Below are 14,060 nucleotides of genomic sequence, written 5' to 3'. Positions count from 1 at the left end.
CCCCTGACCGGTTTATGTGGTAGTATGGTATATTTATGATAAATTACCGTATGTTAGATTTTATGGCTTTGGGAATTATATTGTTAGTGCTCACAGATTATAGTATATAGTTTCAAGGTATTTACTTTGAGAAACTCTATGTTTCATTATTAAATCATTCTTGTCATATTATTATTATTATTATTGAAAATGAAACTTGCATTTCCCCCACCCCCATTAAATATGCTACTTACTGGGCTTTGTCTCATCCCATTATTTTATAAACTTTTTAGAGTAGGCAACAATCTTTTGAGACAGCTTTTTGGTGGCTAATAGTAGTTAGAATAACTATTGATGGAGGCTGAACTTTTGTAATGGATATATTAGATGGTGTACATCTTAGACTAGGCTTGACTCATTCTTTTATATATTATAGTAGTTATGACTGTATTCCCACCGATGGGACAAGCTGTTGATATGTAATTGTTTATTCAGACCTCTATTCTTTGTGGCCAATGGTCCTTGTAATTAATGCTTAGAGCTTTGACTTACTCTGAGAGTATATTCTATGGGATTATTATGATAATTCTTGATGTTGGTACTTGATAGGATTTATGTGGATTGAATTGTCAAAAAGGAAAAAAAAAATTTACAGGTACTTGAGATGTCTTTCTCATGCTTTGGACCCTTTGGGGTTTGGGGCGTGACAGTTATGGTATCAGAGCTTAGGTTATGATTCTGTAGACTTTGAAAATAGGAATTGATTTTGATTTAAGTCAGAGCATTAGGGGTTTGATGCATTCTTTATTTTGTTCCTTTGTTTCAGCTTCCACTTGCTATTCCTTTTTCCTTATCTATCTTTTCTATGCTAACCTTCAATGTTGCCTTATGATTTACTTGCTTGTTTCTTGGGTATAGGTATAAGTACTTTTGTACACTATGCCTCCTAAAAAGAAAGCACGTAAAGTAAGGCATGTGGATGAGGTTACAGCTCCAGAGCATGGCTATCAGCAACGCTAAGAGCATGAGAGATCTGTCACTCCTGATGGTGGTGAGATTGATGAGGTGGCAGACAGGATTTATGCTAGGATTGCTAGAGCAGTCCAAGGTGGTGAACGTAGGAGGGAGGGTTGCCTTTTTGGGGAGTTCCATAAGCAAAACCCTCCAACTTTTGATGGGGGACCTAATCCTATGGCAACAAAGAACTGGTTGCTAAAGATGAAAAAATTATTGAGAGCCCTTGAATGCACTGATGCTCAGAAGGTGTTGTATGCCACTTATGCTCTTCAGGGTTCTGCTGATAGATGGTGGTCAAGCACTAAGCCATTGTTGAGTACGGAGTTGGGAAGGGACACTCCCATTACTTGGGAGAAGTTCAAGGAAGTTTTCAATAGGACATACTTCCCCAATGTAGTGAGGGATCGTAAGGCAAGAGAATTTTCTGATTTGGTTCAGGGGGCTATGACAATGGAGGAGTATGTTGCTAAGTTTGTTGAGCTCTCTCGCTTTGCTCCTTACTTGATTTCGGATGAGTCCAAGAAAGTGAAAAAGTTTCGGGAGGGCCTTAATGGTAGGATTCACCCTCTCATTATAGCCTCTAGAGTGGATACTTTTACGGAGGCTGTGAAGCGGGCAATGAATCTTGAAGAAGACTTTAAGTACAACCCCAATTCCAAGGAGAGTGAAAAGAAGCAAGGGCCCTTTAATTCTCAACATGGTAAGGGTCAAGGGCATAAGAAAGGATTATTTAAAAACTTGGGTAATAGAGGACAATCTTCTAGGCATAGCAAGAATGCCTATCCTCAGTCTGGTGATAAGTAGTCTTGCTCTTGTTGTGGTAAACTTCATGATGGACAAAGTTGTGATGGGGTCAAGATTTGTTTTGTTTGTAAGCAACCCGGACACATTTTTCTAGAGATTGCCCAAGATCTAAGGGCTCAGGTTCCTCTTCCTCATCTCAAGTTGCAAAGGGTAATGACAATGGGAAGAAGGTGCAAGGTAGAGTGTATGCCTTGACTACACAGGATGCTCAGGCCACGGATACAGTGGTGGTAGGTATACTTCCTTTGTTCTCTGCACATGCTAAAGTTCTTTTTGATCCTGGTTCTACACATTCTTTTGTTTCTTGTGCATTTGCTAAAAATCATGACAAGAGCCCCGAGCTACTTGATTTTGAGTTATCGGTTTCTACCCCTGTTGGTGATACTTTAATGACTAATCTTGTGCTTAAGTCTTGTATTATTTGTATTGAGGGTAGAGAGTTATTGGCTGATTTGGTGTTGTTCGATATGCATGATTTTGATGTCATTTTGGGCATGGATTGGTTGGCTTCTTACCATGCTAGTGTGCATTGTTTTGAGAAAGAGGTGGTGTTTAGGCCTCCAGGTGAATCATAATTTCTATTTAAGGCTTCATGTTTGCCTTTTATGCCTCGTGTGATATCATGCATACAAGCAAACCGCTTGCTTAGAAAGGGATGCCAAGGATTCCTTGCTAGTGTAGTGGATTTACAAAGTGGAGAATTGGAGATAGGAGACATTCCCATTGTGAGGGTTTTTCTCGATGTTTTTCCTGATGATCTACCTGGGTTGCCCCCAAATCGTGAGATTGAGTTCTCTATTGATCTCCTTCCTGGCATTGCACCTATTTCTAAGGCACCATATAGAATGGCACCCTCAGAGTTGAAAGAACTTAAGGAGCAATTGGTAGAATTGCTGGACAAAGGATTTATTCGCCCTAGTGCCTTGCCTTGGGGAGCTCCAGTTTTATTTGTCAAGAAAAAGGATGGGTCTATGAGGTTATGTATTGATTACTGTGAGCTTAATAGAGTCACCATAAGGAATAAATATCCTTTGCCTCGTATTGATGACCTATTTGATCAGTTGCAAGGAGCACAAGTCTTTTCTAAGATTGATCTTCGTTCTGGTTACCACCAATTGAAGATTAAGGGTGAGGACATACCAAAGACGGCCTTTTGGACTAGATATGGTCATTATGAATTTTTGGTGATGCCGTTTGGATTAACTAATGCCCCTGTTGCTTTTATGGATTTGATGAATAGGGTATTTATAGATTCTAAGAGAAAGGAAGTTGTATGCTAAGCTGAAGAAGTGCGAATTCTGGTTGAATCAAGTAGTGTTCTTAGGTCATGTGATATCTAAGGATGGAATTACAGTGGATCCTAATAAGATAGAAGCGGTGGTTAATTGGGATAGGCCTACAAATGTGAGTGAGGTTAGAAGTTTCTTGGGCCTTTCTGGTTACTACAGAAGATTTGTAGAGGGATTTTCCCGCATTGCGGCTCCTTTGACACAATTAACTCGAAAGAATGTTAAATTCGAGTGGAAGGAAGAATGTGAGAATAATTAAAATAATAATAATGGAGTAATACCAAAAAGTCACGATTTCTTAACAAGTGATTTCATATAAACTCATTAAAAGAGTAATGAGAATAATTAAAATAATAATAATGGAGTAATAGAAGAATTAAAAGAACATAGATTAAAAAATTAATAATAATGTAGATGACAAAAAAAAAAGTACCAAGCTTAAGATGCAAGACTTGAGGCAAAGAGTAATTCAATACCATAGCATCTAAAACAACTAAATTAAACCATGAAAAAAGAATACCATAGGTACTATATGGTTGCATGGAGCCATGCTTGAGCTTTGAGCATGTTAGCAAGTAGCAACAGCTAGCCACACCAACTTCAATGTATGTCTAATTCTATTAGCAGTGGCAAAAGCCAAAAATAAAAATCCTAAATATAGCTCTTTCAATTATCATGGCTCTTCATTCTTTTTCAGCTTGTACATTGTTATATATATATTTATTTATAGTTGTAGGACGGTGGATAATTTGTTGAGTTGTAATCAGTTTTCAACTCTACTTTGGTTAACCTATTGGTTTCCAACTATTTTTATGCAACATATGGGAATAATTTTTGGTTTCCAACTCTCTTTAGGCAACGTATGGGGTAAATAAAAGTTAAAATAATTTTGTTTTAAAAAAATAATAATGATGTGGCAAGCTCTGAAGAGGTTTCAAAAATAATTTTATTTAAATAAAATGATAATTTTATTTAAATACATTTTATTTAAATATTGTGCTAAAGTGGAAAATTGTGAGAGTTTCAGAGGTTTCGGTTTTATATATATACTAGTCGCTAACCCGTGCAATGCATAGGAAAGCTATTGACTATGAAAAAAAAAAATTCAACAATGAGTAAAGAATTTAAATTTATCTCATCATAGTCATAAGAGTAGTTTTAGGACCATATTATTTTACAACTTTTTGCCACAACTTTGACGTGACAGTGGTAGAATGTTGTTTATGCATGAAAAATTATTTATAATAAAATCTAAGAAATTTAGAAATAGAAAATTGGGTTAATAATATGCATATTATAGACATTTTGCTAGTTAGTATTTTAAAAAAAAATGAAGAAATATTTAACTTCTATGCTTTTCTCAATCCTACTTAGTCATAGTAATAACAATATAGAAAATCCAAAATATGAAACAATATTAAAATTATAACACCTAATTCCATTATCTTTTATATTCAATCCAAACAATTAATCAATCAACCAAAAATCATAGCTTTAATTAAGAAAACAAAAAAATCACATGAACCCAAATAAAAAGCATTTAAGGTAAAGAATTAAGATCAAGCTACTAAGACGCAAATACCAAAAACCCCAAGACTTAAAACTTCCAAATTCATAGAATCCCCAAATTCTACTTCAAAACCAAATAAAACCCTTCAAATTCAACAAATTTATATATATCATACCAAATAAAAATTCTAAACATAACAAAAGAATAAGATAGGAAGAAAAACTCAACAATAAGTCACATAGATGAAGAAAAACAGCACTGGCAACAGTTAGGGAATGTACCTACTACAGTCACCAATGTGTCAAGTGATGAGCTACTCAATTTTCCTCATTCTCAGATCGCGATGTGTCATCTGAAACCTTCACCTCTATGTCTACCTCCATCTCTGTCTCTGCTAACTCCTTGCTCTCCAAATCCTCATTTGGTTGAGCGGATCCATCGTCTTTTCATCCTTAAAAAAAAAAAAAAAAAAAAAAAAAAAAAAAAAAAAAAAAAAAAAAAAAAAAGAAGAACAGATGTCATAATATATCAAAGCTCAAAGATTATAAGAAGGTTTGCATAAAAAATTACGAACTTTCACCAATAACATTTGGAACTATTCTCTGATGATGTAATAAATGTTGAAAAATTGTCACATATCTTAAATCTCCAAACCAGATTAAAGAGTAACAATGACATTTTACACATCAAACAAAAGACCCAAAACATTGAAGCCACAAATTAGAAACACATACCCACGGTGGTAGACTTGGCTTGGCAGTAGGCTGAGGGGCTGTAGTGGCACCGTTTAGTTTGGAGTTTGGATTGAGGGTTTGTTTTCTCCATCTGGTTTATATGGTCGGGTTGTTGAAGGATACTTAGGGTTTGTTTTCTCCGTCTGGTGTGTATATATATATATATATATATATATATAAATATATGCTAATGATGAGTTTGAGTAAATGATAATGATTTATTTTTTAAATATTGTGTTGACGTGGAAAATTGTGAGAGCAGACTTTGGTTTTATACACACACACATATATATATATATATATAGACTAGTATTATGCTCGTGCGTTGCACGGTTTTAGTTATAAACTTTTAGTATAATTTTATTGAGAAATAATAAATTAATAATCACATTAATCTAGACCATAAAAATTGCATACAAATTATTGTTCTTAAAAGTATCATGCAATAACACAACATATTTATATGAAAAAAATTCTTAAATTTAATAATTAAAAACCTATGGAAACTTAACCAAAGGTATTTTACTATTCATTTGCCAAAAAAATAAACATAATTCTCTTCTAACTTATCAATTGTCTTATAATGACATTTTTGAAGCACACACATATATAATATTACTAACAACAAAAATAAAAAGGAGAAATAGTTACGTAAAAACTTTACTATTCAAGAAAATTAATTTAATCTAATAATGCAAATATCAGATAACTAAAATACAATCTAGAAATAAAAAAGATGAAATCCTTGTTGTAGTAGGAAATACAAAATTTGATAATTCTTAAATATTAAATAGATAAAGCATATGAGAGAGGGGGAAAAAAAAGATGAGTACAAATAATTCATAAATGCAAAACCAAATAAAAGAAGAAGAAAAAAACTAAACATATTTTTGTAGGATAAAAAGGAAGAATATTATAGTGATAGAAGGATAAATCTCCATGCCTTTAAGTTTAACTCAAATAATAATTGATGTGGACAAATCATGAAGGTGAAATATTTATAGAAGAAGGTGAAATATTTATAGAGGTTTATATAGTAGATTTCATGGATTTGAAATTACCTTTTAATGACTCATAAGCAAAACCATAAATAAATAAAAAAACACACACACACAAAATTAAAAAAGAAGAGAATCATACCTGTAATAATATGGATGGTGGCTTTGATAAAGCATTCTACTACAAACAAAACCAACTCAGATAATAACTAATGCTGGACAAATCATAAATATGAAATATTTATATAGGCTTATATATGAATTTCATGGATTTAAAATTGACTTTATGACTTATAAATAGAACCATAGAAAACAAAAACAAAGAGAAGAAACATACCTTTAATAGTGTGGATGGTGGCTTTGATAAAACATTCTACTACAAACAAAACAAACTCAAATAATAATTGATGCTTGACAAATCATAAAGGTGAAATATTTATAGAGGTTCGTATAAATGGTTTGATGGATTTAAAATTGCATTTATGACTCATAAGCAAAACCATAGAAACAAAAACAAAGAATAGAAACATACCTTATTATTAATAATGGGGAGAGAAAAAATTGATTAGAACAATAAATAGTGTTTCTATCTCCAAAAAATTAAATTTAAAAACAAAAGAGAAAGAGAAAGAAAGAAGCTATAAATGAAGAAGTTTGTGCATATAAATATATAAGAACACACTAAAAAACCTGTATATATAGAGAATTTTCAATTGTGAAGACGTTAGATTTCTAATCAATTTAGGAATTATAAGAGAAATAGAATTATTAGGAAAAAGATATGTATTAAAAAAATGATCACAATTAACCTTTTTTTTAAAAAAAAAAAAAACGTAAAACTCATCACTTAGGATGCATGTTTATCCAAAAAACTTAGAAGTTAGGACTTGGGAGAGTTCTATTAGACATAGAATTTCAAATAATATTGAAGTTAAATTATAAGAGAAATTATTAGATGGTTTGGAATTAAAGAAACACCTATCCTATGTGAAATTCTAAAAAATTATATATTGTTAAAAAATGTTTGTATTCCAAAAAAAAAAAAAAAAAAGCGTGTATTTTTTTTCTAAAATATCTATAATTTTAAAATTTAAATAAAATACTAATAGTTACACGATTCTAATCTAAGTAAATTAGTTATATTATCCATGTATCTAAGGGTTTTTTCTATTTTTATTTTTATTTATTTTTACATGTCTTATCATTTCAAACCTTTTAAAAAATATTATGCAATATTGATTAGACTTTTATTAGTAATATATAACTTTTTTTTTATATATAAAATTTGGAGTCCATATCGTTAAATTAGAAAAGATATAGAGGAGTCCATGATGTTAAATTATGTATATATCCTGAAATTTTTGAATAAGTTGACATGAAAAAAAAAAGAGTCTGTAAAATCAAAAAAGATATAGAACATGATTACATGGTTCTAATCTAAGTAAATTAGTTATATTATCCTTTTTTTTTTTTTATTACGTGTCTTATCATTTCAAACCTTTTAAAAAAATTCTTCAATATTGATTAGACTTTTATTAGTAATATATAACTTTTTTTTATATATATAAAATTTGGAGTCCATATTGTTAAATTAGAAAAGTAATAGAGAAGGAGTCCATGATGTTAAATTATATATATATATATATATATATATTTATATATCCTAAACTTCTTGAAGAAATTGATATGACAAAAAAAAAAAAAAACAAAAATAAAGTCTGTAAAATCAAAAAGGATATAGAACTTCTCATCTGAAGAAGTTGATATGGAAAAAAAAGAAAAAGGAAAAAAAAAAAAGGAGTCCATAGCGTTAAATTAGAAAAGATACAGAGGAGTCCATGATGTTTAATTATATAAATATATATATATATATATATATATATATATCCTAAATTTCTTGAAGAAGTTGACGTGAAAAAAAGAAGAAGTATAAAATCAAAAAGGATATAGAACTTCTCATCTCAAGAAGTTAACATGGTAAAAAAAGAAAAGAAAAGAAAGGAGTCCATGACGTTAAATTAGAATTGTAGGGACAAAGGGCCCAAAAATATATGTTGGGCCTTGCGCTTGGCTAAGGAGGCTCAGTGGTCTGAGGACAGATCAACAGTAAGGAAGATGTAAGACTTTGGATTTCATGAGCAAGCTATAACTATGAAAGATGGGGGAAGTATGCCGAGGAGGAGTATCTCCTCCGCTAACGAAGTGGAGGTTAGAAAGTCTGTTTTTTCGTCCAAGGTGATGTTCCAGGAAGTTCTATTGATGAGGATATGCTTTGTGAACGTACAGGACAAATGAGAACTGGGAAATATCTAAGGGAAACCTACTACCACCGCATGAATGCTCTGCAGCTAACTCTCTAACTGCATTAATGAGGAAGTGATACCTGAACAGTAGTTTTGAGCCTTATGGCAACTTTCCAGAGACTTCAGGAAGATATTGATGTGACAGGGATCAACACCAACAATCTAACCTACACATGGAAGGCAGAGATGAAGGCAAAGGGATAATATAAAATAGGGAGATGGCAATGAGAGAGGGGGATCGAGAAATTAAGAGGAAAACATTGTAGCAATCAAGAGTTGAATTTGTAATCAAACTTGAGAAGAAATATATAAGAACTGATCTCCTCAGATTATGCCGAGGATGATTTTCTTTAGGGTAAACTAGTCTATCTTTATTTTCTTGTCATCTGGATCCACTTTGCTTGTTGTCTGACTCATTAAAGCCTAGTTTTTCTAACTCACTTTCTACAAATTCATTATATTGGGCTCTTTGGGCCTAAGTTCATACATCCTTTGGGCTTGGGAGTTAAATTGTGTCCTTACAATTGGCACTGTCTATAAGGAATTCTAGTGTGGTAGTGATTTTTACATCCAACTATGGTAGATTCAGGTCCGAATTTGGAGGAATCTATTGGGTCCCAACGTCAAGATCATTTCGTTAATCTTGAACGCAAAAAGGACCGGGAGGTTAGTATGCATACCACCTATACTAACAGGAGCCAGTCTTAAAGTGGGAGTCACCTTTCTCATGAGAAAAATACCAAAGCCATGCAACTGGAGATCGATCACTTGAAGAGGAAGTTGCACCACAAACGGCGAAGGCAAACTCCCACCAATTCTGACTTCTCTTCTGACGATGAAAAGGATGGTAGTTATAGACCCAGATCAAGGACTCCTTCTAGTGAGTCTTTCTCATATGATAAGGACTACCACCATGAGCGCAGAAACAAGAATTCATCTTTTAAAGGCTTGGGAAATGATGCAATGAGCAGAGCACTAAACCAGATTTCTAGATCACCTTTCACGCGCAAAATTGAGAGAGGGAGACTTCCTTGGCAGTTCGCCCAGCCCACGTTTACCATGTACAATGGTCGAATAGACCCTGTGGAGCACGTAAGCCACTTCAACCAGTGAATGGTTGTGCATTCCAATAATGAAGCCTTGATGTGCAAGGTGTTCCCCTCCAGTTTAGGGCCTGTGGTGATGAGGTGGTTTGATGGCCTAGGTGCAGGTTCCGTTGATTCCTTTAAGGAGCTCATTCGGGCATTTGGATCTCGTTTTATCACATGCAGTAGGGTTCCTTAGCCCTTAGATTCCCTGTTATCCATGTCCAGTCGAGAAGGGGAGACCTTGAAAACGTACTCGAACAGATACTGGGAGATGTTCAATGAGATCGATAACGACTTTGATGACATGGCTATAGGACTTTTAAGGTCGGCCTACCCACCGAGCACGATTTGAGAAAGTCCTTGACCAAGAAGTCGTTGAGGAGTGTGCATCGGCTTATGGATCATATTGACGAATACAAGCGGGTCGAAGAAGACCAGCAGTAAGGGAAGGGAAAGGCTAAGTTTATCCCTCAAGATAGGAGGGATTTCAAATCGGAAAAATACAATAATAATAGGCCTTGAAGGGATTTTGCCAGGCAATCTGGGTCTACAGCTCCACAGGTGGTTAATACGGTGTTCTGAGAGTCAGTACATCAAGTCTTAGAGAAGATCAAGAATAAGCCATATTTCAAATGGCCAAACAAGATGGGAAGAGACCCCATGAGGCGCAACAAAAGTCTTCATTGCCAGTACCATCAGGAATGAGGGCATACCACTGAGGACTGTAGAACCTTATGGAATCACCTAGAGTAACTGGTTAGATATGGAAGGTTACAATAGTTTTTGTATTGGTTCAATGGGCAGGGAGACCATGCAGGGTCGAGGGCTCAGGGGAATACTTCTTCAAGGCCTCCTTTGGGCACAAGTAATGTCATCTTTGCTGCTCTTAGGAGAACTGGTTCTCATCCCTCCAGGGTGATGTCTGTAGCTCGACCGACGTTGAGTTTTTCAGTTGAGGACAAGATTGGAACCATACAGCCACACGATGATGCTTTAGTGGTCACGCTTAGGATATGAGGTTATGACGTGAAGAGGGTGTTGGTAGACCAGGGCAGTGGTGTAGAAATTATGTACCTTGACTTGTACAAAGGGCTGAACTTGAAGTTTAAGGACCTAACAGCCTATGATTCACCTTTTGTGAGCTTTGATGGGGAAGTGGACTTCATTGTGGTGCTTGCTTATTCTCCCTACACGGCCATTGTAGCCAGACCCTGGCTTCATGCCTTAAGGGCCATTTCTTCAACTCTGCATTTGAAGGTGAAATATCCGTCGAGGGACCAGATGAAGAGTTTGTTGGGAGTTAATCCATGGCTAGGCAGTGCTTGGTGGCTACACTTATGCAAAAAACCCAAAGCTGAGTCCTCGACCTCTATTGAGGGAGGCTCAAAGCAATCAAAGGTCTTAGTCCTATCTACGGATATGGTGTCAGAAGGGGAAAAATGTGAAAGGTTGGAGGAAATTGTTATAGATGGCGATTCGGAGAAGTTTTTTCAGGTCGGAACTAAGTTGCCTCCTCGGGAGAAGGAATAGCTGTTAGCATTTCTAAGGAGGAACATTGATGTGTTCGCATGGAATGCTTACGAAACTCCTGGGGTGGATCCAGAATTCATTTTCCATCATCTGAATGTCAACCCAATTGTCCTCCCCAGGAAGCAACCACCTTGGCTCTTATCTAAAAAGCATTCTGACGCTGTCAAGGAGGAGGTGAACAAGTTTAAGCAGGCTGGGGCTATTAAGGAAGTTTTCTACCCTGAATGGCTGGCCAATATAATGGTAGTGAAGAAGAAGAGTGGGAAATGGCAGGTATGTATGGACTTCATAAATCTGAATAAAGCCTGCCCCCAAGAACCCTTTTCCCATGCCTCGAATAGACCAATTGGTGGATGCCACTGTAGGCCATTCTCGAATGAGCTTCCTGGACGCCTTTCAAGGATACCATCAGATATCTTTAGCTCTGGATAATCAGGAGAAGACAGATTTTGTCACCCCTATTGGGAACTACCATTACAAGGTGATGCGCTTTGGTCAAAAAAACGCAGGGTTTACTTACTAAAGGATGATGACCAAGATGTTTGAGCCGCAGCTAGGAAAAAATATTGAGGTTTATATAGATGAAATGGTGGTTAAGAGTAAGCTGGAATCCGAGCATATTAACAATCTCGGGAATATTTTTGGGATCTTGAGGAGACATAAGATGCGACTTAATGCTTCTAATTGCTCTTTTGGTGTCGGATTAGGGAAGTTCTTGGGGTACATGGTTACCCATTGCGGAATTGAAGTCAACCCTGACCAGATTAAAGCAATTAACAATTTACAACCACCTCAAAATCCCAAAGAGGTCCAGAAGTTGACAGAGATGACTGCTGCTCTAAATCGATTTATTTCTTGGTCAACAGATAAGTATAGGCCTTTCTTCCAGTTGTTGAACAAGTGGAAGAAATTTGAATGGACCGAGGAGTGTGTCTTGGCCATTTAGCGGTTGAAGGAATACCTATCTCGACCGCCCACAATGTTAAGGCTCGAGGTGGATGAGGTTTTGTTTACTTACATTGCTGTGGCCTCCCATGCAACGAGCCTAGTGCTTGTACGGGTTAATAGTGGTGTACAGAGACTAGTTTATTATGTGAGTAAGTCACTGCATGAGGCCGAGGTCCGTTACCTACCACTAGAGAAGGCCACTTTGGCAATGGTGCATGCTACGCGTAAGCTTTCCCACTATTTCCAATCCCATACAATTGTTGTTTTAACTCAATTTCCGCTTAAATCACTTTTTCGGAGTGTCGATTACATTGGAAGGATTGCCAAGTGGGGTACAATCCTAGGGGCTTTTGATATAAAGTACATGCCTTGGACCTCTGTCAAGGGTTAGGTTCTCGCAGACTTGGTGGCCGAGTTCGTTGAATCTCCATTGGAAGAAAAAATTGAAAAGCAGAACATGGATAGAAAATCGGTTGGTGTGGTTTCCTTGCAAGAGCCTTCATCCTGGAGGGTATACGTTGATGGTACGACGAATCAAATAGGATCTGGAATGAGGCTAGTTCTGATATCTCCTGAGAAAATCACTATTGAGAAATCCTTGAGATTGAGCTTCTCGGCCACAAACAATAAGGCTGAATGTGAAGCTCTATTGGTAGGGATGACCATGGTTCAAAAAATGAGAGGAAAAACAGTGGAGGTCTTCTCAGATTCAAGATTAGTGGTGGGTCAAGTAAAAGGAGAGCTAGAAGCCAAGGATGCGAGAATGCAAGAATATTTAAGTCAGGTTAAGCATTTGAAGTCGGGGTATGAATCTTTCAACTTGCAGAGTTTTCCTCGGGTTATCCTCGTTGAAGACTTGTGTAAGCCTACTAAGATGAAGAGTAAGGTGGTCCATATCCATCAAATTAGGGTGGGACCTAGCTGGATGGACCCCATAGTTTTGTTCCTCAAGGAGGACATCTTGCTCGAGGAAGAATCAGAGGTTGACAAGGTGCAGAGAAAGGCTCCTCGATTTTATCTGTTCGAGGACCAAAAGTTATACAAGTGCTCCTCTTTCGGACCATATTTGCTGTGCATACACCCTAAGACAATGGAGCTACTCCTAGAAGAGTTACATGAAGGGATTTGTGGAAGCCATACTGGAGGTAGATCTTTATCTCATAGGGCCCTCAGGGATATTGGTGGTCAAATATGTAAAGGGAAGCACAAGAGTATGTGAAGAAATGCGACCAATGCCAAAGGTTTGCCCCAAACATTCACTAACTAGGAGGTGTCATTAATCCTCTATCCAGCCCTTGGCCTTTTACTCAATAGGGCTTGAATATTGTAGGGCCCTTCCCTAAGACAACAGAGAATAAGAGATGGTTGCTGGTCGGCACAGATTACTTCACCAAATGGGTTGAAACTGAACCACTAGCGAATATCAAGGATATGGATGCCAAGAGATTTATCTGGAAAAATATTGTCACTCAGTTTGAGATTCCTTATACACTCATCTCGTACAATGGTCTTCAGTTCGATAGCAAAGCCTTCAGGAGGTATTGCTGTGACTTGGACATAGCAAATAGATATTCCACCCCGGCATATTCACAGGGGAATGGACAGGTCGAGACTGTTAATAAAGTCATAGTGAGTGGGCTCAAAAAGAGGCTGGATGATGCAAAAGGAAAATGGGTGGAGGAGTTGCCACACTTCCTTTGGACATATCAGACTACACCTCGTAGGTCCACTAGGAAGACGCCATTTTCATTGACTTATGGGGTCGAGGCTGTGATTCCTTTGGAGACAGGATTTCCAATGCTGAGAACAAGCTCTTTTACTCCGAGCAGCAATGATGGCGTACTATCAACACAAGCTTAA

At 36.3% G+C, this 14,060-nt stretch overlaps 2 protein-coding genes across 2 annotated transcripts; both read left to right on the top strand.

The window, feature by feature from the left end:
• The first annotated feature begins 1,170 nt into the window (after positions 1-1,170).
• Positions 1,171-2,375, top strand: LOC115980923. Its single transcript, XM_031103116.1, has 2 exons — positions 1,171-1,796; positions 1,895-2,375. Exons 1-2 carry the CDS (start codon positions 1,171-1,173, stop codon positions 2,373-2,375), a joined length of 1,107 nt encoding a protein of 368 aa, XP_030958976.1.
• A 10,282-nt stretch (positions 2,376-12,657) lies between these two features.
• LOC115980921 lies at positions 12,658-14,060 on the top strand. Its single transcript, XM_031103115.1, has 2 exons — positions 12,658-13,411; positions 13,531-14,060. Exons 1-2 carry the CDS (start codon positions 12,658-12,660, stop codon positions 14,058-14,060), a joined length of 1,284 nt encoding a protein of 427 aa, XP_030958975.1.

This window comes from Quercus lobata, chromosome 3 (genome assembly GCF_001633185.2).
Source record: "Quercus lobata isolate SW786 chromosome 3, ValleyOak3.0 Primary Assembly, whole genome shotgun sequence".
NCBI lineage: Eukaryota > Viridiplantae > Streptophyta > Magnoliopsida > Fagales > Fagaceae > Quercus > Quercus lobata.
The sequence above is the reverse complement of the archived record's forward strand: the minus strand, read 5'-3'. Positions and strand labels throughout refer to the sequence as shown.

Excerpts from the sequence above, each read along its gene's own strand:
- LOC115980923 (XM_031103116.1), top strand. The coding sequence starts at position 1,171 with ATGGCAACAAAGAACTGGTTGCTAAAGATGAAAAAATTATTGAGAGCC. Across the intron at positions 1,797-1,894 it reads TATCCTCAGTCTGGTGATAA|AGATTGCCCAAGATCTAAGG; the intron begins GTAGTCTTGCTC and ends ACATTTTTCTAG.
- LOC115980921 (XM_031103115.1), top strand. The coding sequence starts at position 12,658 with ATGGATAGAAAATCGGTTGGTGTGGTTTCCTTGCAAGAGCCTTCATCC. Across the intron at positions 13,412-13,530 it reads ATGTAAAGGGAAGCACAAGA|GGCCCTTCCCTAAGACAACA; the intron begins GTATGTGAAGAA and ends TGAATATTGTAG.